This window comes from Pelophylax lessonae, assembly GCF_965119305.1.
Source record: "Pelophylax lessonae genome assembly, chromosome: 4".
In the NCBI taxonomy this organism is placed as follows: Eukaryota; Metazoa; Chordata; class Amphibia; order Anura; family Ranidae; genus Pelophylax; species Pelophylax lessonae.
Window position 1 is genome coordinate 658,401,893 of NC_138771.1, and position 26,355 is coordinate 658,428,247.

Here is a 26,355-nt window from a genome sequence, read left to right on the forward strand (position 1 = left end):
GTCAGAGAGTTTAGATCACATTGTACTTTTGCAGAAGGCTTCCGAATCCTACTACTGTAGAATACTGTAGAATATTCACCAACTGCTCATGCTATTTTATGAAATTTGGATTGGCTTCTTCTAAATGTTCGGAAGTATACTCTGCTTTTTTTTTTTTTTTTTCTTTCAAAAATAACTAAATTGTCTCTGAAGGCTCTGCAGATGGAAGGGGACACTGATATGCAATTTAGCTTATCTCCTTAACGAACCACCCTGAATTTTTGCACCAATGTTCAACCTTTTTTTTTTTTATCACTGGGAAGCATTGTGAGTTTGCTGAGATTGCAAGTGCCCATTACCATTAACCACAACACTTATTACATAAACTGAAGAAGAGGAGAGGTTTCCTATATTTTTTTATACCTACACATGTATAGAGGCATGGACACCCTGTTAGTGGGAATAATAAATCATGGCTTGGTTCTGCAGATGAAAGGGGCCACTGATATGCATTTTAGCTTATCTCCTTAACCAACCACCCTGAATTTGTGTGTCAATGCTCCACACTGTTTTAGGATCACCGGGAAGCATTGTGAGCTTTGCTGAGATTGCAAGTACCCATCACCATCAACCACCATCGTTGATAGATAAAATATGCTAAAGAAGAGGAGAGGCTTCAAATATTTTTCATACCTGCACATGTGTAAAGGCTTGTGTAATGATATTCCTGCACTGGATATCCTAAAAGCTGTCAAGCAACCATTTTGTCTCCAGCAGCCATGACAGTTTTAAAACAAAAAGGCCACTCACTCTCACTACCCCAACCCCCCTCGAGCTAATTAACTTAAGAATGCAAAGAGCTGGCCTGCAAAGAACCTTATGAGCAGACAGGAAGCTGGACAGATGTGTAGGACAAGACAGGCCGGGTCATAAACGGAGCAGATGTTCATTAGGGCTAACCAGAGCTGAGTCGTAAATTCCAAAGCCAACTGTTCAATTAGAGATGTACCAATACATCTAACAATTTATACCCAATTCATAAATGCAGACAGGAACATGACACAATAACAAAAGGTATATATTTGGATGAGAAATAAAATACTGAACGGAACGAGACCATACATGATCACGTTCGCTCCTATGGAAGACAAGCTAGCTGTCAGATGCCTTACGGGTCAGAGGTTACTTGGAGATAACCCGTGTCTGGTATCTATGGATGTAAAATTCTATGCGGGACAATAATCTATCAGTTTCAAGAAGGCAGCTGGTAGATATTAGAAGATATGAATTATGTTATAAATCTGTCTATACAGGAGTTCCTTGGCATTGTCTGAGCCTTAGGGCCACCCATGGCCACTGTGTTTATTGGTCAAGGACCTCTGGTGACACCCCCTGCGGTCTCAGAGAAAAAGGAGAGAAGCAGATGAGTTCTCAGTTCTCCTGTACCATCGCAGAAGGAAGATCTCTATATCACTTTGAGAACCGGCTCAGCTTCTGAAACTCTGATAATACAAGGACGTTGACTGCAAGTATTCTTATTTCTAATTCTTTATCTTATTTTTTCTAAATTGCTGAATTGTGTCTCTATTTCTTTGAAACACCTTTTTTCTGTAAATATTTTTATTTGCACCAATTTTAATATTTTTATTATTAAACCTTATTTTGAAAAGTGTAAATGTTGTCTCTAAGCTCTTAATGCAAACTAACCAAAGAACCTGTCTCTTGAAGAGCGCTACTGTCTAGAATAAATCCTCTGGACATCCCTGTCTGCGGTGACAGTGCATGTTACAGATGATTATTCTAAAGTCATAATTGGTATTTCTAAAATTACGAGTGTCCGCTGGGCTCATAAAATAACGTAGCGGTGGTGGCAGAGAAAGGGTTAGTTGCTTAATTAGCCTGGTGACAATCGCTCTCAGCCTGCTGGCATCTAGATTGGGGTCCAGCAAGCTGGAAAATCTTTGTGCCAGGTGCAGCTGAGAGTGGCATTGTTACGCAAGTGACGGCAGGGTGTGAGATTGCCTGGTCCTTGGTCACGAGTTAGTGAGAAGGGCAGGGGTCTGATACCCACCACCGTCACAGCTTGGACACCTTATTAGTAGGAATACTCTAAGGATTAGCAGTCTGTGATGGATCTATGCCACGGTTTGGTTAGCTAGCCTGTGTCACACCTCTATACACTTTAGTGCCAGCTGACAAGTGTTGTACCAATAGTGGTCAATCCATTAGGTTGCACATCAAGCATATATGTCTATACAACTATCTCACTAGCTGGTTTTTAGGAGGTAAGATAGTTATTAACCAACCTGACTTTAAAAGAAACTTTGCAGTCAAAGGAGCCATCCTGAGGTAAGATAAGCAATGTCCTCTTTGAGTTATGAGGGATAATAATTATTATTCCAGCTTACCTTGCCGGAATAATAATAGTTTTAAGTAAAGAAACCCCTCAAACCTGCTGAAGGATGGAGACTGAAATAACTGATTCCATCTGTAGCCAGAGGCCATAGATGACTGCTTTTAAACTGGACCTTCTATTTTGTAAAGTAGCTCGCTTTACAGGCTGGTGTCTCATATAAAGTCCCAATTTGCCTTTACCATCTATACTATTGGGATGGGGGTGTGTGTTTCCCAGCTGGTCATTTTTTAGTTTGCATCCTATGGCTTTTACATAGCCATTAGTTTTTCAATACCAGTCATGGAGGGGAGCAGGTTGGGGGAGGATTGGGCCATCTCCAAGCTCACCTGTTTCCCATCCATCCATTAGCATTTATGTACTTCCGTGTTTGAGACACTCAGGTTGAGTAGTATTAGGTAGTTTTAGGACTGCAGGATACACAGGGTGCCGTGGAGTGGCCTGCAGCTTATACATGTGTTTGCAAATGTGTGTTAACTAAACCCCTGTTTTTAACCTATTATGTTAGACAGATTTATTTGGTTTGTCAGCAGACTGGTGTATAGCAAACTAAGGGCAGGTTGGTTTCCACACACACCTTCTTTAACCCCTTTTTTCTCTTCAGTTTTGTTATATACAGGCATACCCCCCTTTTAGCTACACAATGGGACCAGAGCATGTATGTAAAACGAAAATGTACTTAAAGTGAAGCAATACCTTTTTTCACTTCTTAATGCATGTATATACACTAGCTCAATGGGAAATATTGGTCAGCTTGACATGGCACTCCTCCCAAACCATAAGTGACAAGGGCACCAAACTTGGGGAGCACGTTAGGGGAACCCAGGACTATGACATGGTAGATTATCTGGGCAAGATGGCTGGCCACAAAATAGGATATGTTGTAGTCCTGGGTCCCCTCTCAGTGCTCCCCAAGTTTGGTGTCCCTGTCACTTATGGTTCCGGAGCAGTGCCATGCCAAGCTGACCAAAATTTCCTATAGACGCCAATTTTAAAAAACGGGAGTAGTGCCATGCCAAGCTGAACAAGCTGTGTATGTACTCGCGAGTGTACGTAAAGTGAGTGTACTTAAAACGGGGTATGCCTGTACAGGGATGGAGACGCTGAGCAGTGCTCGCCGGTGTCTCATCTAAAGTCCCAAAACTGCCCAAATTTTCTATTTTGTAAAGTAGCTACTTGGTTTTACATCCACAGTGATTCATATACTATTTAATCTTGTACTATAAAAACAAAAAAAAAACAATAAGGTTCATCACTGACAGCAACTGTCATGTGCACTGCGACCCAAGTTATCTTGGGTATGTGTTAATTACATAAACTGGAAAGAGAACTCCCTGGAGGAGCATGGAGCTGCCACTTCCCTATACTGATAACAAAGCACACTACCAATACCCCTTCGGACTTTGAGATAGCAACCAAACTTTAAACATCTTTAAAGATATATCATTTTTTTGTACATGGTTAAAAGTAATTACCATGGAATATCCTAAAATATGTGGTTCCAGTATGATATATTCACCATACAATATACATCAATCGATTCCACAAACCGAACAGAACCAATCCGGAAAAGAAGAGCCTTGGACCTTGGCCTTTCCCCTTTTTATAGCATAGGTGGGCTTGCTAGGACTAAAAAGCCCTGTCACCCCCCTCTATCCCTGTCACCCTCCCTGTCACCCCTCTCTCTCCCTGTCAACCTCCCTCTCACCCCCCTCTCTCCCTGTCACCCTCCCTGTCACCCCCTCTCTCCCTGTCACCCTCCCTGTCACCCCTTCTCTCCCTGTCACCCTCACTGTCACCCTCCTCTCTCCCTGTCACCCTCCTCACTCCCTGTCACCCCCCTCTTTCCCTATCACCTCCCTGTCACCCCCTCTCTCTCTCTGTCACCTCTCTCTCTCTCCCTGCCAACCCCTCTCTCTGTCACCCCCCTCTCACCCCCCTCACTCCCTGTTACCCCCTCTCTCTCCCTGTCATCCCTTCTTTCTCTCTCTGTCACCCCTTCTCTCTCTCTCTCTCTCTCTGTGTCACCCCTTCTCTCTCTCTCTCTCTCTGTCATCCCCTTCTTTCTCTCTCCCTCTCTGTCACCCCTTCTCTCTCTCTCTCTCTCTGTCACCCCTTCTCTCTCTCTCTCTCTGTCATCCCCTTCTTTCTCTCTCCCTCTCTGTCACCCCCTTCCTTCTCTCTCTGTCACCCCCTTTCTCTGACAAACCCCCTGTCTCTCTCTGTCAAAGCCTCTCTCTCTCGGGGGGGGGGGGGGGGCGCCGATACAGCTCTTCGCCAAGGGCGCTGGAGACCCTAGGTACGCCTCTGCCCCCAGCCTGGGCCAGCCACTAACTTGCTAGAACCACACATTTTAACCAGCCTACAAGTGGGAAGCCTAAGCAACCTTGATTGAAGAGAAGTCGTGATTGTGCAGGGGGCAGCTTGTTTTGATTTATTATTTGTATAGAAAGATGCCATTGGGTTTAAATAAAAGGAGTTCTTTTTCTTTGCAGCAGTTGGAATGGTTAAGAAACACGAACATTCTCATAGCCATCATTGTAGATCTTTCAGTAGCTTGTCAGAGCTTTGACAAAACCACAGAGCACTGTGACAGAGACGTTGAAAATACAACTCGTCCTCTGATTTCATTGGGACATGCAGCCTTATCCAGGAAAAATTGGGAAGTGAGTATCTTGATAAAACTGTCAGAAGAGACAGATATTTAATTAAGTCAAGTTATGTTAGGTTGTTTATTTGCAGGGACGTAGACGGTGTACAACAAAACATTCAGATCCTGTGGAGAACAAACTGGCCAATACCATGAAGGAACATTTTCAGGTCAGTAAACATGCGAGAGGCAGTAATAAGTTAATGCTACCTTCTGATTCATCTAAAACGTCACCATTTCTGTTTGAAGAGCCACGAGCCTATGACTATGGATTCGATTATCAGTTGCCTAGTGTAGCGCTACCCCCGTGGGGGGGCTGGTAAAAGCTGGATTTTCCATAATAGTACAGAGGCTGCCAGTCACCCAAACACCAGTTCATACACTCCGGCTCAAACGAATCAGTCTAGGGCAGGGGTATTGAATTAAAACAATATACAGTATATCGACATAAAAACAAAAAATGGTGCCTTAACCCAAATACAGGGGATTCATCTTTTTAACTGATTAACAGTCCACAAAGCCAGCACAACGGGGAACCAAGCACAGGTTACCCCAAAAGAAGAGTTGCGTAAGGAGAACCGACTAAGGTGTATAATGTCTAGAAAAAATACTTTATTGAAAAAATCTATAACAATTAGCAAAACTAAGGGTCCATTCACACTAGCGCGACTTGTCAGGCGACTTGGTCGCCTGACAAGTCGCGGTCGGTCGCTCGCCATTGAATAGTACAGGACCCGTTCTAATAGGAGCGACACAAGTCGCTCCGACTTAGAAAAAGGGTCCTGTACTACTTTGGGGCGACCTGGAGGCGACTTGCATTGACTTCAATTATATGAAGTCCCTGCAAGTCGCGCAGAGACTTCACAGGTCACCCCAGCAAGTCGTGTCGCGCCAGTCTGAATGGGCGCTTACAGGCCAAACTGGCTATTATCTCCAAGCACCAACAGTAAAATTTAAAAACAAAGTGGACGACGTTGTCACACATGCAACAAGACAGCACCCCACACTCACACTCATGCGTAATAAAGACTAACCTCAATGTAGACTACCGGTAACGGGCCGAGAAACTAGGCAAGGGGTCTAGGGTCCAATGCGTTGCATACCTTAACATAAGGCTTTTGTGCAGTTGGAGCCACCCTGACTTCACAACCTGCCCTTGGGATTCCTTATGTCCTTGTATCAGACCCTAATAAACAAAGAGGAAGAAACCAATAAGGATAGGGCAAGATTCATTGCAAAATGCCTCGCTACGGGGCAATGTAACTAGAGAGAGCATTAGGCACGGGATACTAGAGATGGTGGGATCGCATGCCCTTGCTTAAACGACTCTTCTTTTGGGGTAACCTGCTTGGTTCCCTGTTGTGCTGGCTTTGTGTATTGAATTAAAATTCAAGGAGGTCCAGTCACTAAAGTTTTCGTCCAACAGGGGTCTGAATCGTATGTTTGATTCTTAATGGCACCTTGAAGCATTGGAAAATCATGCACATATTTGTGAGCACCAAACCAGCTTGGTGCAGCGAAATTTAAAAGGGTCAGGGACTACTTTTTGTGTGTTTCGTCATTTAACACAGCCAATTGAAATGAATGGGCTGCCTACATGCAGAATACAGGTAGCAATGGACCAGAATACCCAATTTGGAACCCTCAAGGAGTTATGCGGACCCAAGATGCTAATGGATGCCAATGGGATCCACACTACCTAGGCACATACAGACACTTGTGGTGAAGTGTATTGGGGATTTCTTCGATTATTAAATCCTTTCAACATAGAGGTTTAACTACCTGATGCCCTCACTGTGGCGGTCTTCTTTTTTTTTGCGTGGGGATGGTGGCCCTTTTTGTTCTTCCCCCATTAGCATCTTGGGTCTCCATTACTCCTTGACGGTTCTGTTACGAACCTCAGCGTAAAAATGAATGAGACCGCCGTTTAGTGGATGTACCACCTTTGCAGCATGTACGAATTACCCCTGTAGCACACCAGCATACGAATAATCATCCAAAGAGAGCCCCAAACAATCGAACGGCTTTCTGTATAATAAATCCCCCTTCAAAAACGAGACAAAGCTCCGAGTTGAGGGTAAAACAGGAACCACTTTACTAAGGGCTACTCGCCCGTATTTATGCAGGTCCCCATCTGGTGGACACTCCCCTAGAGGGGACCAGATGGAAGACTGTGACAAAGACAGAAAATGTACCTTTCAGGACAGATAGACACAATACATTCCCACAATGCATCCTGGCTTCCTCCTCCCTGCCCTGGAGGCAATCGAGAAGGAATTCAATTATCTCTCAGGACAAAGAGAAATCGCCATTACACACGGGGGGACATAAAAAAGCAACTATCATTAAAAATATATATTACTAACATTTTGCCATTAAACCTGCAGATATAACCTATCCCCAGATAGCTCAGGTCTGAGTGCACATTATTAGGTGAATGGCACTCAGACTACACGAATACAGTCAAATCGCCATGGGGTTTACGTTTAGCATGGGCTGATGAGAGGGTCCATAGTCACATTGCAGGAGGCGAGCAACCAGGCTTCTCCAATGCCCAGTGGCGAGATTGGTCTTGTCACAGGTTCCATGTTGGGTATTCTGGTTCGCTTTGGCGTTCAGTGGTCTTTATCTCTCCCGGGACACACAGGCTAGGTCTCTTGGCAATCTGTGCTGCAAGTCCAGTCCCAAAATTAATGGAGCCAGCTGTTAATGAAAGGGGACCACAACACCTCTTCACTACCAGTGTAACCATCACCCTAGGCCAGTTATCCATTCCTTGGCTGGTTGGTTGTCTTAAACTATGATACGTTGTCCTTAGCAATGACTATATGGCCTATGCTAGACAGCAAAAAAACTACCCATTGGATTAAAGTGTACTGTATTTACTGTAACTTACAGTCCCCCTGTTAGAAGCCCTGTTCTTTGGATACACCATGTGTAGTATGGTAAGCAACGGGTTAAGTTGCTGTCTGCAAAATGTTACAATTATGTATATGTCTGGGAGCTGGGTGTGGCTGAAGTTAGTTGCATGCTGATGTGCAGTGAATAAAGAAGCAGCCTGTACAGCCTGGTCTGTGTTAATACACTACATTTTGGCGACGAGGATGGCTAGCTTTCTGGATTTACCGGCTATCGGACCGTTTGATGTGTCTGGAGACCACACTAGTCTCTCACAGCGCTGGGACAAGTGGAAGAAGGGATTTCAGCTCTTTGTTATAGCCACAGGAGTGACTGCACCTGCTCAGAAGAGAGCCATGCTGCTGCATCTAGCTGGATCACAAGTTCAGGACATTTTTGAAACCCTGGGAGCAACAGGGGAAGATTCAGACTATGAGACAGCCATGAATAGACTGAGTGAGTACTTTGAGCCAAAGAAAAATATTCCCTATGAAAGATATAAGTTTAGACAGGCTGTGCAAGAACCAGGAGAAACCACAGACAGTTATGTGACTAGGCTGAAATATCTGGCAAAGTCTTGTGATTTTGGGACTGTAACTGAGGAGATAATCAGAGATCAGGTCATAGAGAAATGCACATCTGTGAACCTCAGGAGGAGATTATTGAGAGAACCTAGTCTCACACTTACTAGTCTGCAGGAGATTGCAAGAGCCATTGAACTGTCTGAGCTCCAGGCTCTGCATATTGAAACCAAGAAGACTGCATCTGTCAATACAGTCTCCAAACCTACTTATAATAATAGGAATATCTGGAGTAGGAAAGAGAGTTTTCCAAAGAGGACTTTACATATCACCTGCAGTAAATGTGTCAGGGAGGGACACACAAGTCAGGACTGCACTGTGGTACAGAATAAAATGTGCTATGCTTGTGGAAAGACAGGTCATTTTGCAGCTGTGTGTAGAAGTACAACCAGAGATAACAAAACCAAAGGACCATCTGCACAAGTAAATGTTATAGCTGAGGATAAAGAGAGTGCTCCTGACTGTGAATTTATATTCTCCCTGTGTTCTCTGCAAGCTGGGACATTAACCATTAAGATTGGAAATACAGATGTGTCAGTGTTGATTGACTCTGGAGCTACATGCAATGTTATGGACTTGGCTTCTTGGCACAGTCTTAATGGCAGAGAAAATCACCTTAAATTGTGTAACACCACTAAACAGATTTATACTTATGGCTCCAGTACACCACTGCAACTTAAAGGCAAATTTTATACCTCTGTTCAAACACATGAGACTGGTCCTCCATTGCAGACCGAATTCTATGTTGTAGATGGCACAGGGTCGCCTCTGCTTGGTCGTCAAACCGCAATGGCACTAGGGGTGTTACAGATTGGCCGTGATGTAGGCAGCGCAAGAGTGAATATGGTGTCTCCTGCTATTTCTGCATTGAAAGAGGAATTTAAAGATTGCTTCTCTGGTTTTGGAAAATTAAAGGATTTTCAGTTGGAGCTTCACATTGATCCACATGTAAAGCCTATTGCACAGCCAGTACGCAGACTTCCTTATAGCCTGAGATCACCTGTTGAGCACAAACTGGCAGAGCTGCTAGACCTTGACATTATTGAACCTGTGGAAGGGCCCACTCCGTGGGTATCGCCGTTAGTTGTTGTACCAAAGGGCACAGATATTCGAATTTGTGTGGACATGAGATGTGCTAACCAAGCTGTGCAGAGAGAGAGACATCCAATTCCCACTATTGAAGATGTTCTACATGCAATGAATGGGGCAAGTGTCTTCAGTAAACTGGATTTGAAATGGGGTTATCATCAGATTGAATTGACCCCAGCATCTAGAGTCATCACTACATTTGCAAGCCATAAAGGTCTTTTTAGATACAAGAGGTTGATGTTTGGCGTATCGTCCGCACCGGAGGCCTATCAACATGTGATTCAGCAGGTGCTACATGGTTGTGAAGGCACGCATAACATTTCTGATGATATAATTGTGTGGGGAACAAACACACAGGAGCACGATGAACGTCTCCGTGCAGTGCTAAATCGCTTGAAGGAGAAAGGGTTAACATTAAATGAGAAGAAGTGCACATTTCAAATGAATAAAATGACTTTTATGGGCCATGTGCTGTCTGACAGGGGCATTGGTCCGGAGGACTGTAAAATTAAAGCTGTGTCTGATGCCAGAAATCCTGAAAACCCTGCAGAAGTACGCAGTTTTCTTGGGCTAGTGAATTACTGTGCCAAGTTTATTCCAGATATGGCGACTGTCAGTGAACCTTTGAGAGTGTTGACTCGCAAAGCAGTCCCTTGGAAGTGGGGCTTTTTGGAACAAGGTGCATTTGATTTACTTAAGAGACGGCTGACTTGCGCCACAACTTTGGCTTATTTCAATCCTACTGCACACACCCAAGTTATTGTCGATGCTAGCCCTGTGGGGTTAGGCGCCATCTTGGTTCAGAGACAATGCACAGGCGATTACAGGCCTATTCAGTATGCAAGCAGATCCCTCACTGATGTAGAGAGACGTTATTCTCAGACCGAGAAAGAAGCTTTGGCTGTTGTTTGGGGATGTGAAAGGTTTCACACCTATCTCTACGGCCTTGATTTTGAAATCATCACAGACCACAAGCCTCTGGAAGTGATATATTCGCCACGCTCAAAACCATCCGCCAGAATTGAGAGATGGGTTCTCAGATTGTTACCATATCGCTTTACAGTGCGGTACAGACCTGGACCGACTAATGCGGCAGATGCACTTTCCAGATTGCCTCAGTCTTCGGAGCCTGTTCATAACCTGGCAGAAGAGTACATTCGTTTTGTGGCTACTAACGCCATGCCTCAGGCATTGACACCGCGGGAGGTTGAAGAATTGTCATCTGTGGATCCGGAAATTGCTCGGTTGAGAAAATGTGTAAGACAAGGGGTTTGGGTGGATTGTGACCCAAGCTATCACAGAATCAAACAAGAGCTGAGTATTGCAGGACAACTAGTTCTACGTGGCAATCGTATTGTGATGCCTAAAGACTTACGGAAACGTACATTACATTTAGCCCATGAGGGCCATCAAGGCATTGTACGCACCAAACAAAGATTACGTGAGAAAGTCTGGTGGCCAGGAATTGACAAGGATGTGGAACGTTTGGTTTCTTCATGTCGAGCATGTCAGTTGGTGGGCAGCAAACCTAAACCAGAACCAGTAACTCACACTGTTCTACCTGAGGGACCATGGGAAGATTTAGCCATTGATCTGTGCGACATTCCGTCTGGACACCATCTTTTAGTTGTTGTGGACTATTATTCAAGGTGGCAAGAGGTGGTAGTTCTCACTAAAGCTACATCATCGACTGTAATTGAGGGGTTGGAGAGTATTTTTGCATCTCATGGGTTGCCTAAACGGATTGTGAGTGATAATGGTGCCCAATTTACTTCTCAGGAATTTCAGGATTATCTGAAATCAAATGCTATTGAACATCATCGTACAACTCCATACTGGCCACAGGCTAACGGGGAAGTGGAACGCCAGAATCGAACCTTGCTGAAAGCTTTGCGGATTGCTCATTTAGAGAGAAGAGACTGGAAAAAGGAACTGTGGCGTTTTCTTTTGGCTTATCGCACAACTCCGCATACTGTCACTGGCGTTAGTCCTGCGGAACTTCTTTGTGGTCGCAAATTCAGGACAAAATTGCCAGACATTGGGGGTCCTCCTACGAGTCAGAAACCTTTTCAGCATATTGATGAGGAAAGGAAGATCCGGGCTGAACAGTATGCAAACCACCGCCGCCATTGTCAACCTAGTGGCCTTCAACAGGGTGATAAGGTGTTGCTTCAAAGTGATCGGTTTAACAAACTGGCTCCGTCCTTTGAACCTGAGCCTTATGTTGTAAAGGAGAAAAGAGGTACTCAAGTGGTTTTAGAGGATTTAGATGGACACACAAAAGTGCGTAATTCCTCATTTGTGAAGAAATTTATTGAGTCAGAAGGTCAAGTATCGGAAGACGGTGAACAGGCAAAGAGTAGTGATGATACTGCCAGTGATCCAGACTTCAATCCACAACCATCCACATCGGAATGGCCAAGAGAAAAACGAGCAACAAATCCACCGGCCTACCTTAAGGACTATGTGTATAGTCAGGAGTTTATAGTTTAAATTTTTAGTTGTTCATCCATGCATTTTGTTAATCTTATTAATACGTTGTGCATGTTATGTTTTATTCAAAGAGAGGAGGGAATGTAGTATGGTAAGCAACGGGTTAAGTTGCTGTCTGCAAAATGTTACAATTATGTATATGTCTGGGAGCTGGGTGTGGCTGAAGTTAGTTGCATGCTGATGTGCAGTGAATAAAGAAGCAACCTGTACAGCCTGGTCTGTGTTAATACACTACACCATGCAATACACCACTTAAGAAGAGACTTCAGACCAGGAATTAATGATAACCTTACTGGTGAAAGGCAACATACAAGAACATTAGGCAGCTTCTAACATGAATTCCTGCATAAGGTGCTTTAGTACCCATAGGGTAATCATACCTAAATAACAGCAGAGAATCCTTAGTGTCCATTAGAGCCAGAGTCCATGATTGATAAATAGTCCACCTGAGGTAGCACAGAGTCCATATAGTTAGTCCATGTTTGGCAAAGATCATTAAAGACAGTTAGTCCAAGATTTGTAGTTAAGAGTCCTCAGACTCCCATTCCTTCAGGGAACACCGAGTGGCCCTGCCAGCTGGGAGCAGTGTCTGGCAGCATAAAGGCCTGCATTTTGGCAGTGTTTCCAGCAGCTCTCTCTTGGGGCACTGAAGGGCCCCTTTTTATGTGGATATGTGGAAAATCGGTGGGAAAATCAATCCCTCATTTAACCTTCTCTCTGATTGCCAAACATCCTTTTAAATCTTGCCTCTACTCCTCATTCAACTCTATTCTCCCTTGCTATCACATGAAATAAATTCCCAGCCCTCAATTAAACCCTTATGTCAACACCTAAATCCCCTGATTTTGTTATAATATAAAATATGTAGCATATTATAAGCAGACCTAAATTCTCAAACCTCTCCTAGTTTTCTAAGCTACTCCAATTGATGATGGATTACTAGACTCTACTTCTACGACCTTCCTCCTCCCCAAAAAAACCTCTTCCAAATTCCCATGTATTGCCTTATTCCTGCTCCCAAACCTTACACTAAGCCCCTACCTTTATTCGGGAGTTGTAGACAAGAAATTGAACAAGTGGCGCAAGCTGTTAGCACTACATAAAAACGATAGTCCATATAATAGCACATCAAGGCTATGATAAAGTCTTAAGGTGAGACCAGTGGTGTATTTTGGTTTTGTGCTGCCCTAGGCCGGACTAAACTGGTGCACCCCCTAATTTAAATATAACGCACCCCTTCCTGTAAAGGCCACACCTCTTCCTGTTTATGACCCGCCCTGTAATCTGTAAACCACAGACCACAACCACAGTGTATCAGTCCCCATCAATGTAGCCTCATCAGTTCCCATAAGGTCAGCCTCAGCAGTGCCCATCATCATACCATCATATCATACCATATCATACCAGGAGGTAGCAGTATGATCGCTTTATGGGGGTGCCAGACTGATTTGCCTCCTGGACCCTGCCCTCCAGCCCAATTTGCCATATAAGACTGGCACCATACTAAAAGTGTGTAGCGCAAGCCAGCAGGGACCCTTTTTAGTGGGCGAGCCGGGAGCAGGCTGTTTTTTTTCTTGTGCGTAGTGCAGCTTTTATGCTGCCCCCCTGCAAAGTGCTGCCCTAGGCCTAGGTCTTGTTGGCCTAGGCCAAGATACAGCACTGGGTGAGACGAGGAAATAGTCTGGATGCTCAGGGCCAGCCTGTTCGGGAGCAGAAGCGACCTCCAAACATGCAACAAACAAAAGAGAAAACAGGCGCCTCTGAGTTAAGACTGCGATTTAATATGGCAAACAAGTAATAAAAACTTACATCAAGGTAAGTATAAGCAAACAAGATGGGTCCTTCCGGTGTCAATGTGGAGGCTGGGGCTTGGAGTCATCCAAGGAACCGACTTTGAAAAAGGAGCGCGCACTGGTTTCCCACCACAGAGCGCATGCTCAGAAACACGTCAGTCATTACGCCGGAAGATCCTGTGGACGAGCATCACGGCCACCGTGCGGCCCAAGCCTCCATCTCACTGCAGTTTCACCCTGCTGTCCAAGCCTCCATCTCACTGCCGTGACACCCCCCACTTCCTGCTGGATAGGAAGAGGAAGAGAGGAGATGATTACAGACCCACAGTGATGACTCCAAGCCCCAGCCTCCACACGGACACCATCTTGTTTGCTTATACTTACCTTGATGTAAGTTATTATTACTTCTTTGCCATATTAAATCGCAGTCTTAACTCAGGGGCGCCTGTTTTCTCTTTTCTTTATTCGGGAGTGCTCTCTCTTTTTTTTAATCAAACTATCCACTAAAAATTGGTGCTTCTGGATTTCCACTTCAAATCCACCATGGCAGGTCCCAAGCCCCTGCTGCGAAAGGAGGAGGGTTAGGTGCTGGGACAGCAAACCAGCTCTGTAAATACAATTTGCCACTATTTTGCACACCAAGTGCAAAACCCCTTCAAGCTCACTTCTTCAGGGTATTCCAAAATATTTTCTAGTCATCTGTTACCCCAACTATCTTTCCAGCCCATCAGCTGTGTACATTGCTTTGATCACTCTTCTAATACAGACCGTCTTAGTTGTGGTGGCCCACATAACCTGATCTCTCCTTGATTTGAAAGCCAAATGGGATACTCAGGAGAGGGTTGCACTAGGAGCAATAAAGGGTGATCCTGATTCCTGATGTTGGAAGCACTGACAACCCCTTACATTTTCCTACTTGTCATAAATATCTACTTGACGTGATCAGTCCTTCTCTGTTTTCAATGAATGATCAACATTTCTTCTTGCCTTATGGCTTGCATGAGGGCCTGCAGCACTGTTTACTTAACAGACAGATAACGTCATGTCTGTTTTTTTGAAGGCTTCTACTACTCTATGGTCAGCCTTGTTGACTAGTCCTACAGTGTGCCTATATACTACCATCTGAAGCCTATTTCTTACAGAATCCAAAGTGTATGTACAGGCATTTATTTAAGTTATAGAAACTGTTGGTAAGAGTTTTTGCTGTCTGTATATACGCTGTGGAGATTTGTTCCTTTTTTGTCCTGGTGACCATTATCACCAAGGCAGAATAAAAGGGCGTAGGCAGGTGCAGTCTGTACTTCCGACTGCAGGTGGCACTTTACCAAAGTTGAAGGGACTTGGTTACTCTATGACTTCCTGCGGTCAAAAGAAGAGAGCTGCCTGATTGGACATTGGTGCCCCATGTGACTCTAGTGGCCATCTTGGGTCAGGCAGAGTCCATTTAGAACTCCGGCTCCTGGGTTAGGAGTGGCTAGCATAGGGACAGGATCCCCTTCTGGCAGGGACAGTACTAAGAGGTAGAGAAAGGTTCCAGAGGAATAGAGACAGTACAGGGACTATGCCTACTTTTCTTCAGGCAGCCTCGGCTTTGGGTGTGGACCGCCCAGGCCACACCTCGTTGCATAGGGACAGGATCCCCATCTGGCAGGGACAGTACTTAGAGGTAGAGAAAGGTTCCAGAGGAATAGAGACAGTACAGGGACTATGTCTACTTTTCTTCAGGCAGCCTCGGCTTTGGGTGTGGACCGCCCAGGCCACACCTCATTGCATAGGGACAGGATCCCCATCTGGCATGGACAGTACTTAGAGGTAGAGAAAGGTTCCAGAGGAATAGAGACAGTACAGGGACTACGTCTACTTTTCTTCAGGCAGCCTCGGCTTTGGGTGTGGACCGCCATGGCCAAACCTCGTTGCATAGGGACAGGATCCCCATCTGACAGGGACAGTACTTAGAGGTAGAGAAAGGTTCCAGAGGAATAGAAACAGTACAGGGACTACGTCTACTTTTCTTCAGGCAGCCTCGGCTTTGGGTGTGGACCGGCCAGGCCGCGCCTCGTTGCAGATTCAGTCAGCATCTTTCAAATCTACGGTTCGTAAGTAGCTCTGTACAGTCGTAACTACCTGCCATTACTGAATACGTTGTGTTGAACCTTTCTACAATATAACTTTGTTGCCTGACTTGGACATGTGGGTTTACTGCCCCCCCTACACCACGCTGCACCTTGCTCTCAAGGGGAAGTCCAAAATTTTTGAGTTGTCAGTAACAGATGGGGAAAAATCCTCCATCTAGGTGGGCAATAGGTGGACACCTATTTTTTGACAACTCGAAGATGGAAATTCTATTCTTTTTGGAGAAACGTTCTCTGAAATCCTGTTGTTTCTCCAGGACAGGAAGTAGGGGTAAATCACAGGCAGCGAAAAAATAGCCTGACACCCAAAAACTTGGACTTTCCATAAACTTTAATAATACGTGCACCCATATGCTCCACTACAAACTATAACTTAGCACTCACAGGTATAGTAGCTGTATAGCATGATCATACTGACCTCTATGATTAAGCCCTGAAATGGATGGAACGTGTCTGAGGAGTTCTGTACAGCTGGAGAACAGGAGCTGAAGCCATTTTTTTCCCATTCTATTCACATTTATGGAACTGGGAGTTGGTATCTGTGTGCACACCACCACCATTTTGTTGATAGCATAATCTTAGTTACTAGAGTATGCATAAACTTCTATTGTATATTTTTGGATATTTACAGCTCGCTTTTCTATCTTAGAATGCAATATGCCCTATATATAATCATTTGATGTCTATTCCATTGCCAGCACCAACAAACTGGATCCTCATACCCCTGGTTTCCATTTTCTTCTTTATTAGACTTTTTTTTTTTAACTTTCTTTTTTTTTAAATGAAACTGCATATCACAGACAAAAAATAATAAGGTACAACACTCCAAAATGTGAGAATAAGGTAGCATATGCACCAAGAAAACAATACGCAATGGAGAGCAATCTTCAAAAGAAATTTCCATAAGGCCGGGCACGTTCCAAAAAGAATAGGCTAATCAGGCTAAATATACATATCAAATACATGACAGCTGCATAGCAAAGAAAACAATCATGTCTAGAAAATTATCGACCCATAATGGCCTATTACTGTAAATAGCGGATGAGATCCATGGTAGAAAAAGTGGTACTTTATTGGACATTTTAGCTTCAGTCTGCTTGATATTCACCTTCTTGTCTTTTTTTTTTCACTTCTGTAAATTCACATGTTCTCTTTGCAACTTGAATCATCTCAACAAGCACTAAAATATAATTAGAGCCCTCTCCTCTTCTCTTTTACTCCTTGATTAAGAGGTTAGGAGGCAAAACTCCACCATTTGCAGGCAGGATTGGTTAATTTCACAATGTTCTGTTGGGCTGTGGTAGAAGTGAGGGGGTATTAGGAGGGCTGCGTGGTATTTTCTCAGCAAACTTCTGGATAGTAAAATGTGGTCAAGGTAGTGGAACATACAGTGCATTGCGAAAGTATTCGGCCCCCTTGAACTTTTCGACCTTTTGCCACATTTCAGGCTTCAAGCATAAAGATATAAAACTAATTTTTTTTTTTGAAGAATCAACAAGTGGGACACAATCATGAAGTGGAACGAAATTTATTGGATATTTCAAACTTTGTTAACAAATAAAAAACTAAAAGAATTGGGCGTGCAAAATTATTCAGCCCTCTTACTTTCAGTGCAGCAAACTCTCTCCAGAAGTTCAGTGAGGATCTCTGAATGATCCAATGTTGACCTAAATGACTAATGATGATAAATAGAATCCACCTGTGTGTAATCAAGTCTCTGTATAAATGTACCTGCACTGTGATAGTCTCAGAGGTCCGTTTAAAGCGCAGAGAGCATCATGAAGAACAAGGAACACACCAGGCAGGTCTGAGATACTGTTGTGGAGAAGTTTAAAGCCGGATTTGGATACAAAAAGATTTCCCAAGCTTTGAACATCCCAAGGAGCACTGTGCAAGCGATAATATTGACATGGAGCCCCGGTTCACACTTATGCGAGTGCGGGGTTCGCATGTAATGTCGGAGCGCACTGCTCCTTCATTACATGCGATCGGCTGTGCGGTGCGAGTTTAGCCATACACTTTGTATGGCTAAATTCGCACCGCAGCCACAGCAAACACGCACAGGACCCTTTTTGGAAGCCGCATCAGGATCGGATCGCACAGCGGTTCACACTTGCGCACTGCAATATGCGATCAAACTGGGGGTGTCGTTAAGATTACATTGACACCCCCAGCGTATCGCATATGGCAGTGTGAACTGCCGGGGGTGTGTGTGCGCTGCGGGAACAGGCTGCGAATTCGCAGCCTTCCCGCATCGCATAAGTGTGAACCGGACCGGAAGGAGTATCAGACCACTGCAAATCTACGAAGACCTGGCCATCCCTCTAAACTTTCAGCTCATACAAGGAGAAGACTGATCAGAGATGCAGCCAAGCGGCCCATGTACACTCTGGATGAACTGCAGAGATCTACAGCTGAGGTGGGAGACTCTGTCCATAGGACAACAATCAGTCGTATACTGCACAAATCTGGCCTTTATGGAAGAGTGGCAAGAAGAAAGCCATTTCTTAAAGATATCCAAAAAAAGTGTCGTTTAAAGTTTGCCACAAGCCACCTGGGAGACACCAAACATGTGGAAGAAGGTGCTCTGGTCAGAGGAAACCAAAATCAAACTTTTTGGCAACAATGCAAAATGTTATGTTTGGCGTAAAAGCAACACAGCTCGTCACCCTGAACACACCATCCCCACTGTCAAACATGGTGGTGGCAGCATCATGGTTTGGGCCTGCTTTTCTTCAGCAGGGACAGGGAAGATGGTTAAAATTGATGGGAAGATATATGGAGCCACATACAGGACCATTCTGGAAGAAAACCTGATGGAGTCTGCAAAAGACCTGAGACTGGGACGGAGATTTGTCTTCCAACAAGACAATGATCCAAAACATAAAGCAAAATCTACAATGGAATGGTTCACAAATAAACATATCCAGGTGTTAGAATGGCCAAGTCAAAGTCCAGACTTGAATCCAATCGAGAATCTGTGGAAAGAACTGAAAACTGCTGTTCGCAAACCTTCTCCATCCAACCTCACTGAGCTCGAGCTGTTTTGCAAGGAGGAATGGGCAAAAATTTCAGTCTCTCGATGTGCAAAACTGATAGAGACATACCCCAAGCGACTTACAGCTGTAATAGCAGCAAAAGGTGGCGCTAAAAAGTATTAACTTAAGGGGGCTGAATAAATTTGCACGCCCAATTTTTCAGTTTTTTATTTGTTAAAAAAGTTTGAAATATCCAATAAATTTCGTTCTACTTCATGATTGTGTCCCACTTGTTGTTGATTCTTTACAAAAAAATACAGTTTTATATCTTTATGTTTGAAGCTTGAAATGTGGCAAAAGGTCGAAAAGTTCAAGGGGGCCGAATACTTTCGCAATGCACTGTAACTAAGGTGGACCATTCTGATTTGAAGGCAATCAGTTGTTTACAGACCACAAATAAACATCACCGAAACTTCTAGCCATTCTCGCATAGACATGCTCATATCTTCTGATCATGTACGCTAACGTGAGTTTATTAGGTTTGATTGGGTCAATGAGTTGTTTAGGTTTCATAGACCAAATGAGCTACTTGCGTCATATATCTCTTTGATGACAAAAACTAGCTTACCACTCCCCTTCTCCTTCTCCAACCAACTCCTGCAACCATTATGAAGCAGAGAAAGAAGGTTTGATGCAACCCTTAATGGAGTGATTGAAATATAGCCATGACAGTGAAAAGATACTGGGATTGGTGATAAGCAGTTTTCCTGAACTGAGATTTTCACCTAGATTTCTGGTGACCACAGATTGGTAAGCCTACTCCTAATTCCAAAGACAGGATCCCTCCTAAACACATGTAAATATAGTCAAGGTAGTGGAACATAACCGAGGTGGACCATTTTGATTAGAAGGCAGCAGGGCTTTTTTTCTCAGAGAATAGGTGCAAGAACTCCCCCGTCCTAAGTCACTTTGTGTCTCTGCCCCCTACCCACCTCCGAGCAATGACCCTTGGTTCCACCCTCTACCCAGCTCCCAATACAGCCCATTTTGGACAATATAGGGCCAAGTATTATTTTGTAGTGTAATGTTTGGAATTTGGTAATAACAAGAAAAGCAATAAAATAGATCTCCTCCCTAAACAGTAGATCCCTTCCAGCAACAATTAACCCCCAGTATCAAAAGATCCTCCACCAGCAACATTAGATTGGCATGCGAAAATAGATCCCCTCCAGCAGCCAGCATCAGTAGACCCTCCAGCACCCCTTGCCATGGCATACATTCAGTGCTGGAGGTGCCGGAACTGCGTTCCCCCGCGTTCCCACAGAAAAAAAGCCCTCGGAAGGCAGTCAGATGTACACAAACAACTCAACATTACCAAATCTTCTGATCATGTAGGCTTACATGGGTTTACTTTTTTAATCTCAAAAAGGTTAACATGAAAACATTTACAGGTTCCAGAGTAAATACAACATATATAACCAGGAACAAGCTCCAACTGTAGACAATGTCACATCAACCCATATTGACATAACTACAATTCTGGCACTAAACCATGAGTCTACAATGGTAACCTAAGATAACATAGCAGTGGGGGAAAAGTGCATATCAGAATAGAGTGAAGAGGTTAGTTCACAATAGTCTATCCAAAATAAATCTACCAGGATAACCTCGGTGTGTCCAACCAAAGGGACCATAGTTTATCAAATTTGCTAGGGCACCTTCTATGTTGGTAGATGTATTTTTCAAGACATAGCGTATCGCCAATTTGGGTGATCCACTCTTTCAGCGGGGGTGGGTCAGCTGATTTCCAATGTCTTAGAAATAGTTTCTGGGCTTGAAAGAGAGCTCTGGTTATCGCTGGTTTCGAGAAATCTTTCACCTGATGATCGTTCACATGAGTTTATTTTTGAGGAAGAGCTGACCCCCCACTAAAAAACGAAGTGGCCTCCAAGATTTTTCATTTTGCTTAGATAAGGATGTCTGCTTATGTCACACATATACCGCACACCCCAACCACCATCTGGGGCTGCCAGGTTTTGGATACCATTTGTACCATACATTAAATACTGGATACACCAAGAAGTCTGGTTGGGTTTCATAGACCACATGAACTACTTGCGTCATTTATCTCTTTGATGACGCAAGCTAGCTTATCACCCCGCTTCTCCATCTCCGACCAACTACTGCAACCATTAGGAAGCCAAGAAAGTAGGTTGATGCAATCCTTAATAAAGTGATTGAGATATAGCCATGACAGTGAAAAGATACTGGGCTTGGTTATAAGCAGTTTTCCTGAACTTTGATTTGCACCTAGCTTTCTGGCAAACCCTGGTCAGGAAGCCTACTATCCATTCCAAACACAGGATCCCTTCCAGACACATGGAAATATAGCCAAGGTAGTGAAACATACACTATATTGTCAAAAATATTGGGACACCTACCTTTACACACACACACACACAAACTTTAATGGCATCCCAGTCTTAGTCCGTAGGGTTCAATATTGAGTTGGTTCACCCTTTGCAGCTCTAACAGCTTCAACTCTTCTGGGAAGGCTGTCCACAAGGTTTAGGAGTGTGTCTATAGGAATGTTTGACCATTCTTCCAGAAGCGCATTTGTGAGGTAAGGCACTGATTTTGGACGTGAAGGCTTGGCTCAAAGTCTCTGCTCTAATTTATCCCAAAGGTGTCTATCGGGTTGAGGTCAGGACTCAGGCCAGTCAAGTTCCTCCACCCCAATCTCGCTTATCCAGGGCCGTATTTAATTATGATTGGACCCTGGGCAAATATTTTCTTGGGCCCTACCAAAACCCACTTATTACCTATTTGCAGCCAGTATGGGCTCAAGGGGCAGCTGCTTTGGGCCCCACATCAATGACTGGACCCAGGGCAGCTGCCCCTTTTGCCCTGTGTTAAAGACGGCCCTGCGCTTATCCATGTCTTTATGGACCTTTTGGACAATTTCATGCTCCTAACTTTGTGGCAACAGTTTGGGGATGGCCCCTTCCTGTTCCAACATGACTGCGCACCAGTGCACAAAGCAAGGTCCATTAAGACATGGATGAGCGAGTTTGGAGTGGAGGAACTTGACTGGACTGCAACGAGTCCTGACCTCAACCCGATAGAACACTTTTGGAATGAATTAGAGTGGAGACTGCGAGCCAGGCCTTCTTGACCAACATTAGTTCCTGACCTCACAAATGCGCTTCTGGAAGAATGGTAATACATTCCCAAAGACACATCCCTAAACCTTATGGACAGCTTTCCCAGAAGAGTTGAAGCTGTTATAGCTGCAAAAGGTGGGCCAACTCAATATTGAACCCTACGGACTAAGACTGGGATGCCATTAAAGTTCATGTGCGTGTAAAGGCAGGTGTCCCAATACTTTTGTCAATATAGTGTAACTAAAGTGGACCATTCCGATCAGAACACAGTCAGATGTACACAGACAATTCAACATCACCAAATCTTCACACGAGCCCATTCTTACATAAACATGCTCATATCTTCTGATCATGTATGTTTACATGAGTTAATTTTTTAGGACGATCTGACCTCCCACTAAAAAAACCCCAAACTGGTCAAAGTTTTTCATTTCGGTTAGCCAAGGATGTCTGCTTATGTCACACATATACCACAGCCACCCCAGCCACCATCCGTGACTGTCAGGTTTTTGGATACCACTTTTGGCGCTTTTCCACTGCATGGAACCGAACGGTTCGGCTCGCTTTTGTGCTTTTCCACTGCTGGTAGCGCATGGTACGGTGTTGGAACAGTTCGGTACGGTATGGTACGGCGGCGCTTTTCCACTGCATGGAACCGAACGGTACGGCTCTCAAAAACAGTACCTACTCGATTGTGGTTCCAAGAGGTACCATACCCGGTACCATATCCCACAATCCTTTGCATGCAGTAACTACTAGCCACTGATTGGTCAGAGAATCGTTGTTATCCCACCCACTTAACTTTAGTACTACTTTAGTGGAAAAGCAAACCTTACCAAACCGTACCGAACCGTTCCAACGCCGTACCATGCGGTACCAGCAGTGGAAAAGCAAATCGGGCCAAGCAGGGCCGAGTAGAGCCGAGCCGGTACTTGCAGTGGAAAAGTGCCATTTGTGTACCATACAATAAATACTGGATACACCCAGAAGTATGGTTGGGTTTCATAGACAACATGGACTACTTGCGTCATTTATCACTTTGATGATGCAAGCTAGCTTACCACCCCTCTTCTCCATCTCCGACCAACTACTGCAACCATCATGAAGCCGAGAAAGTAGGGTTGATGTAATCCTCAATGAAGTAATTGAGATATAGCCATGACAGTAAAAATAAGCAGTTGATAAGCAGTTTTCCTGAACCAGGATTTGCATCTAGCTTTCTGCAACCTCTGATCAGAAAGCCTACTCTCCATTACAAACACAGGATCCCTCCCAGACACATGGAAATATAGTCAAAGTAGTGGAACATAACTAAGGTGGACCATTCCGATCAGAAGGCAGTCAGATGTACACAGACAATTCAACATCACCAAATCTTCTACATGAGCCAATTCTCACATAAACATGCATATTCCCTTTGATCATGAGCTTTCTGGTGACCTCTGATCAGGAAGCCCATCCTCCATTCCAAAGACAGGATCCCTCCCAAACACATGGAAAACCATGTAGGAGTCCAGCTTTTGTTTAGAAACAGAGCAAGCAAGGGTCTGTTATAAAAGAAAAGCAGTATTCCCATCGTATCTTCTTATTAGAGGTGCATATGTTAGGGGTGTGTGAAGCCTAACCTTCAAAGGCTTCCTTTACTGGTCTGCATTTCACTGTGAACCCAATTGACATTTACGTCGAACATAGATATTGATTTTCTATGTGGGTTGACCCTCTATGTTTATCCAAAGTAGGATTGACAAGCACTGGATCTACTACTTAATAGAAAGCTAAAAATATATATACCAAGCACTCTTCTGGTGGATGCAGTAGAAACACGAGAAGGCAACAAAGGATCTTTTTTGGTTCAGTAAATCTTTATTGGCCACAGCAACAATCACGTATACAGCCAACACATTTCAGGGACTCGTCAGCTTTCTTTCATCAGGGCATGTAGCGGAAGAAGAAATACATATACAGTGAAACCTTGGAATGCGAGCATAATTTGTTCCGGAAACCTGCTTCTAATCCAAAGCGCTCGTATATCAAAGCAAATTTCCCCATAAGAAATAATGGAAATTCAGATGATTTGTTCCCCAACCTTCATAAGTCCTTCAGTTTATAGTCCATATAAAAAGATTATAGTAATGTGATAGGTTGTGTAACCATAAAATGTCCATCCAAAAATGGTGCCTCCACAAGGGGATTAGAAGCAAAATCCAGCAGGAGCTACAGTGTATAAAAGAGAAGAGAGGCACCTCTGCCTCGTTTCCACTGAGTGGTACGGTACGGTTTGGTTCAGTACGGTACGGTTCGGAACTGTACACATTGCGTTTCCACTGGCAATAGTACCCTTTCATGATAGGCGTGGTATCAAAGTTCTGCAGAGTGTAGCTCCACCTTGTTGGTACGGTACTAATGTGCTTGGTACCCCAACGAAAGGGTACCAAAAAGTGGTACGGTACGGTTCGTAATTAGGGTACCATTCATAATGGAAACGGCATAAATAGCATACCGTACCGCACCGAACCGTACCAGAAAGCTCAGTGGAAACAAGCCATAAGTGTAGCAATATAGTTACATTTACTGCCGGTTCACACTAATACGACTTGTCAGGCGTCTTGGTCAGCCTGGCAAGTCGCGCACTGTCGCGGTCCATTGAGTAGTACAGGACCGGTTCTAATAGGAGCGACACAAGTCACTCTGACTTAGAAAAAGGGTCCTGTACTACTTTGGGGTGACCGCAGAGCGACTTGCATAGACATTCATTTTATGAAGTCTGTGCAAGTCGCGCCGAAGTCGCGCTGCACGCGACTTCACAGGTGGCCCCCTAAGTCGGAGCGACGTAGTGTGAACCGACACTTAACCTCCCTGGCGGTATGATTATGTCAGGAATTCTGTACCAAAAGCGGTACAATTTTTTGCATGGAAATTTGGCGTTATGTATTATAGGCCTACAATTCTTAGTAATTACTGACTTAAACCTGACCAAAACAAGACTCTAGTAGACATCCCAGATGTGATAAATTTGAAACACAAACGCATGAATTATAATCTAATCAATAATATAATTTTATTATATAATATATAATATTATATATATATATATATATATATATATATATATATATGTATATTATATTATATAATAAAATTATATTATTGATTAGATTATAATTCATGCGTTATATATATCAAGACATCGCTCGTTTTTCAAGTCAAAGTTTATAAAAAAATGTTGCTTGTCTTGCAAAATGCTCTCAAACCAAGTATCTCTCAATCCAATGTTTTACTGTATAGCTGGACCACTTCTACCACTACCAAGCCTGATGAAGGAGGACCAACGAGCCCCTGAAAGATGTTGTCTCTTTTTACGATTCTTGCTGTGACCAATAATAACTTTCTGGACCTACAAAGATGCCGCGGTGCTCTGCTCTTTCTACTTTGCCTACTGTTTATATGCCAAGGACCCATCCTTACTTATTGACTTCTAGGCAGTTGCCTTGGTTCTGAACCTTAAAAACACAGGTTTTCAAATGTGGGTCCAACATTTCTATATTTACACACAAGATATAAGTGTAACACATCAGTCAGTGGATGTTGTGGTGGTCTGGAGAGGCAATACTCTGTAGGACTCTGGTGGTAAGCCTGGTGGCTCCTGCAAAGAAAACTACGAACACTTTATCATGTTTCTTATGACCTCCCTCTAAGTCTCACACTTGCATAGCAAAACACAACTGTGATCGATAGAACGGCAATAATAAAAAAAGGAGCATCCTAAAGAAAATACATAGACACAGAGATTCAATTCACCAAGAAAAAAATCATACATCATGCAAAATGCCCCAAAAAAAAAAAAAAAAAAAAAAGAAGAGAAAGAAGAAAAAAGTAATCAAGAAAAGACTTTGAGATCTACCTTCGTCTGGAGTGTGCTGAGATTTTCTGGATTCCTCCCGAGATTTGGAAAGGGGACCTGGAGGTCAAGGCGAAAAAAATATATATATATAAAAAAAGAAAAAAAAAAAAAGAAAAAATAATATAAAAAAAAAGAAAAGAAAAAAAAAAGATAAAAAAAGAACCGAGGGAGAGAGAGAAAGGGGGAAAGAGAGAAAGAAAAAAAATAGATTCAAGAAAAGGTCATAAAAAACAACTTTTTTTTTTTTTTTAAACATTTTTTTTTTAATACAAAAAAAGAAAAAG

At 43.6% G+C, this 26,355-nt stretch overlaps 1 protein-coding gene across 2 annotated transcripts in view; it reads right to left on the reverse strand.

Annotated features, from left to right (window-relative positions):
- The window catches only part of NLGN2 (neuroligin 2), a 363,757-nt gene that overhangs the window by 112,256 nt on the left and 225,146 nt on the right, over window positions 1-26,355 (reverse strand). Inside the window, exon 3 of one of the 2 annotated variants that reach the window (XM_082255096.1) lies at window positions 26,072-26,128. The exons of the other annotated variant lie outside the window; for it this stretch is intronic. Within the exon in view, the coding sequence (XP_082111222.1) occupies window positions 26,072-26,128 (57 nt within the window). The remainder of the gene's footprint in view (window positions 1-26,071; window positions 26,129-26,355) is intronic. 2 annotated transcript variants of the gene reach the window in all.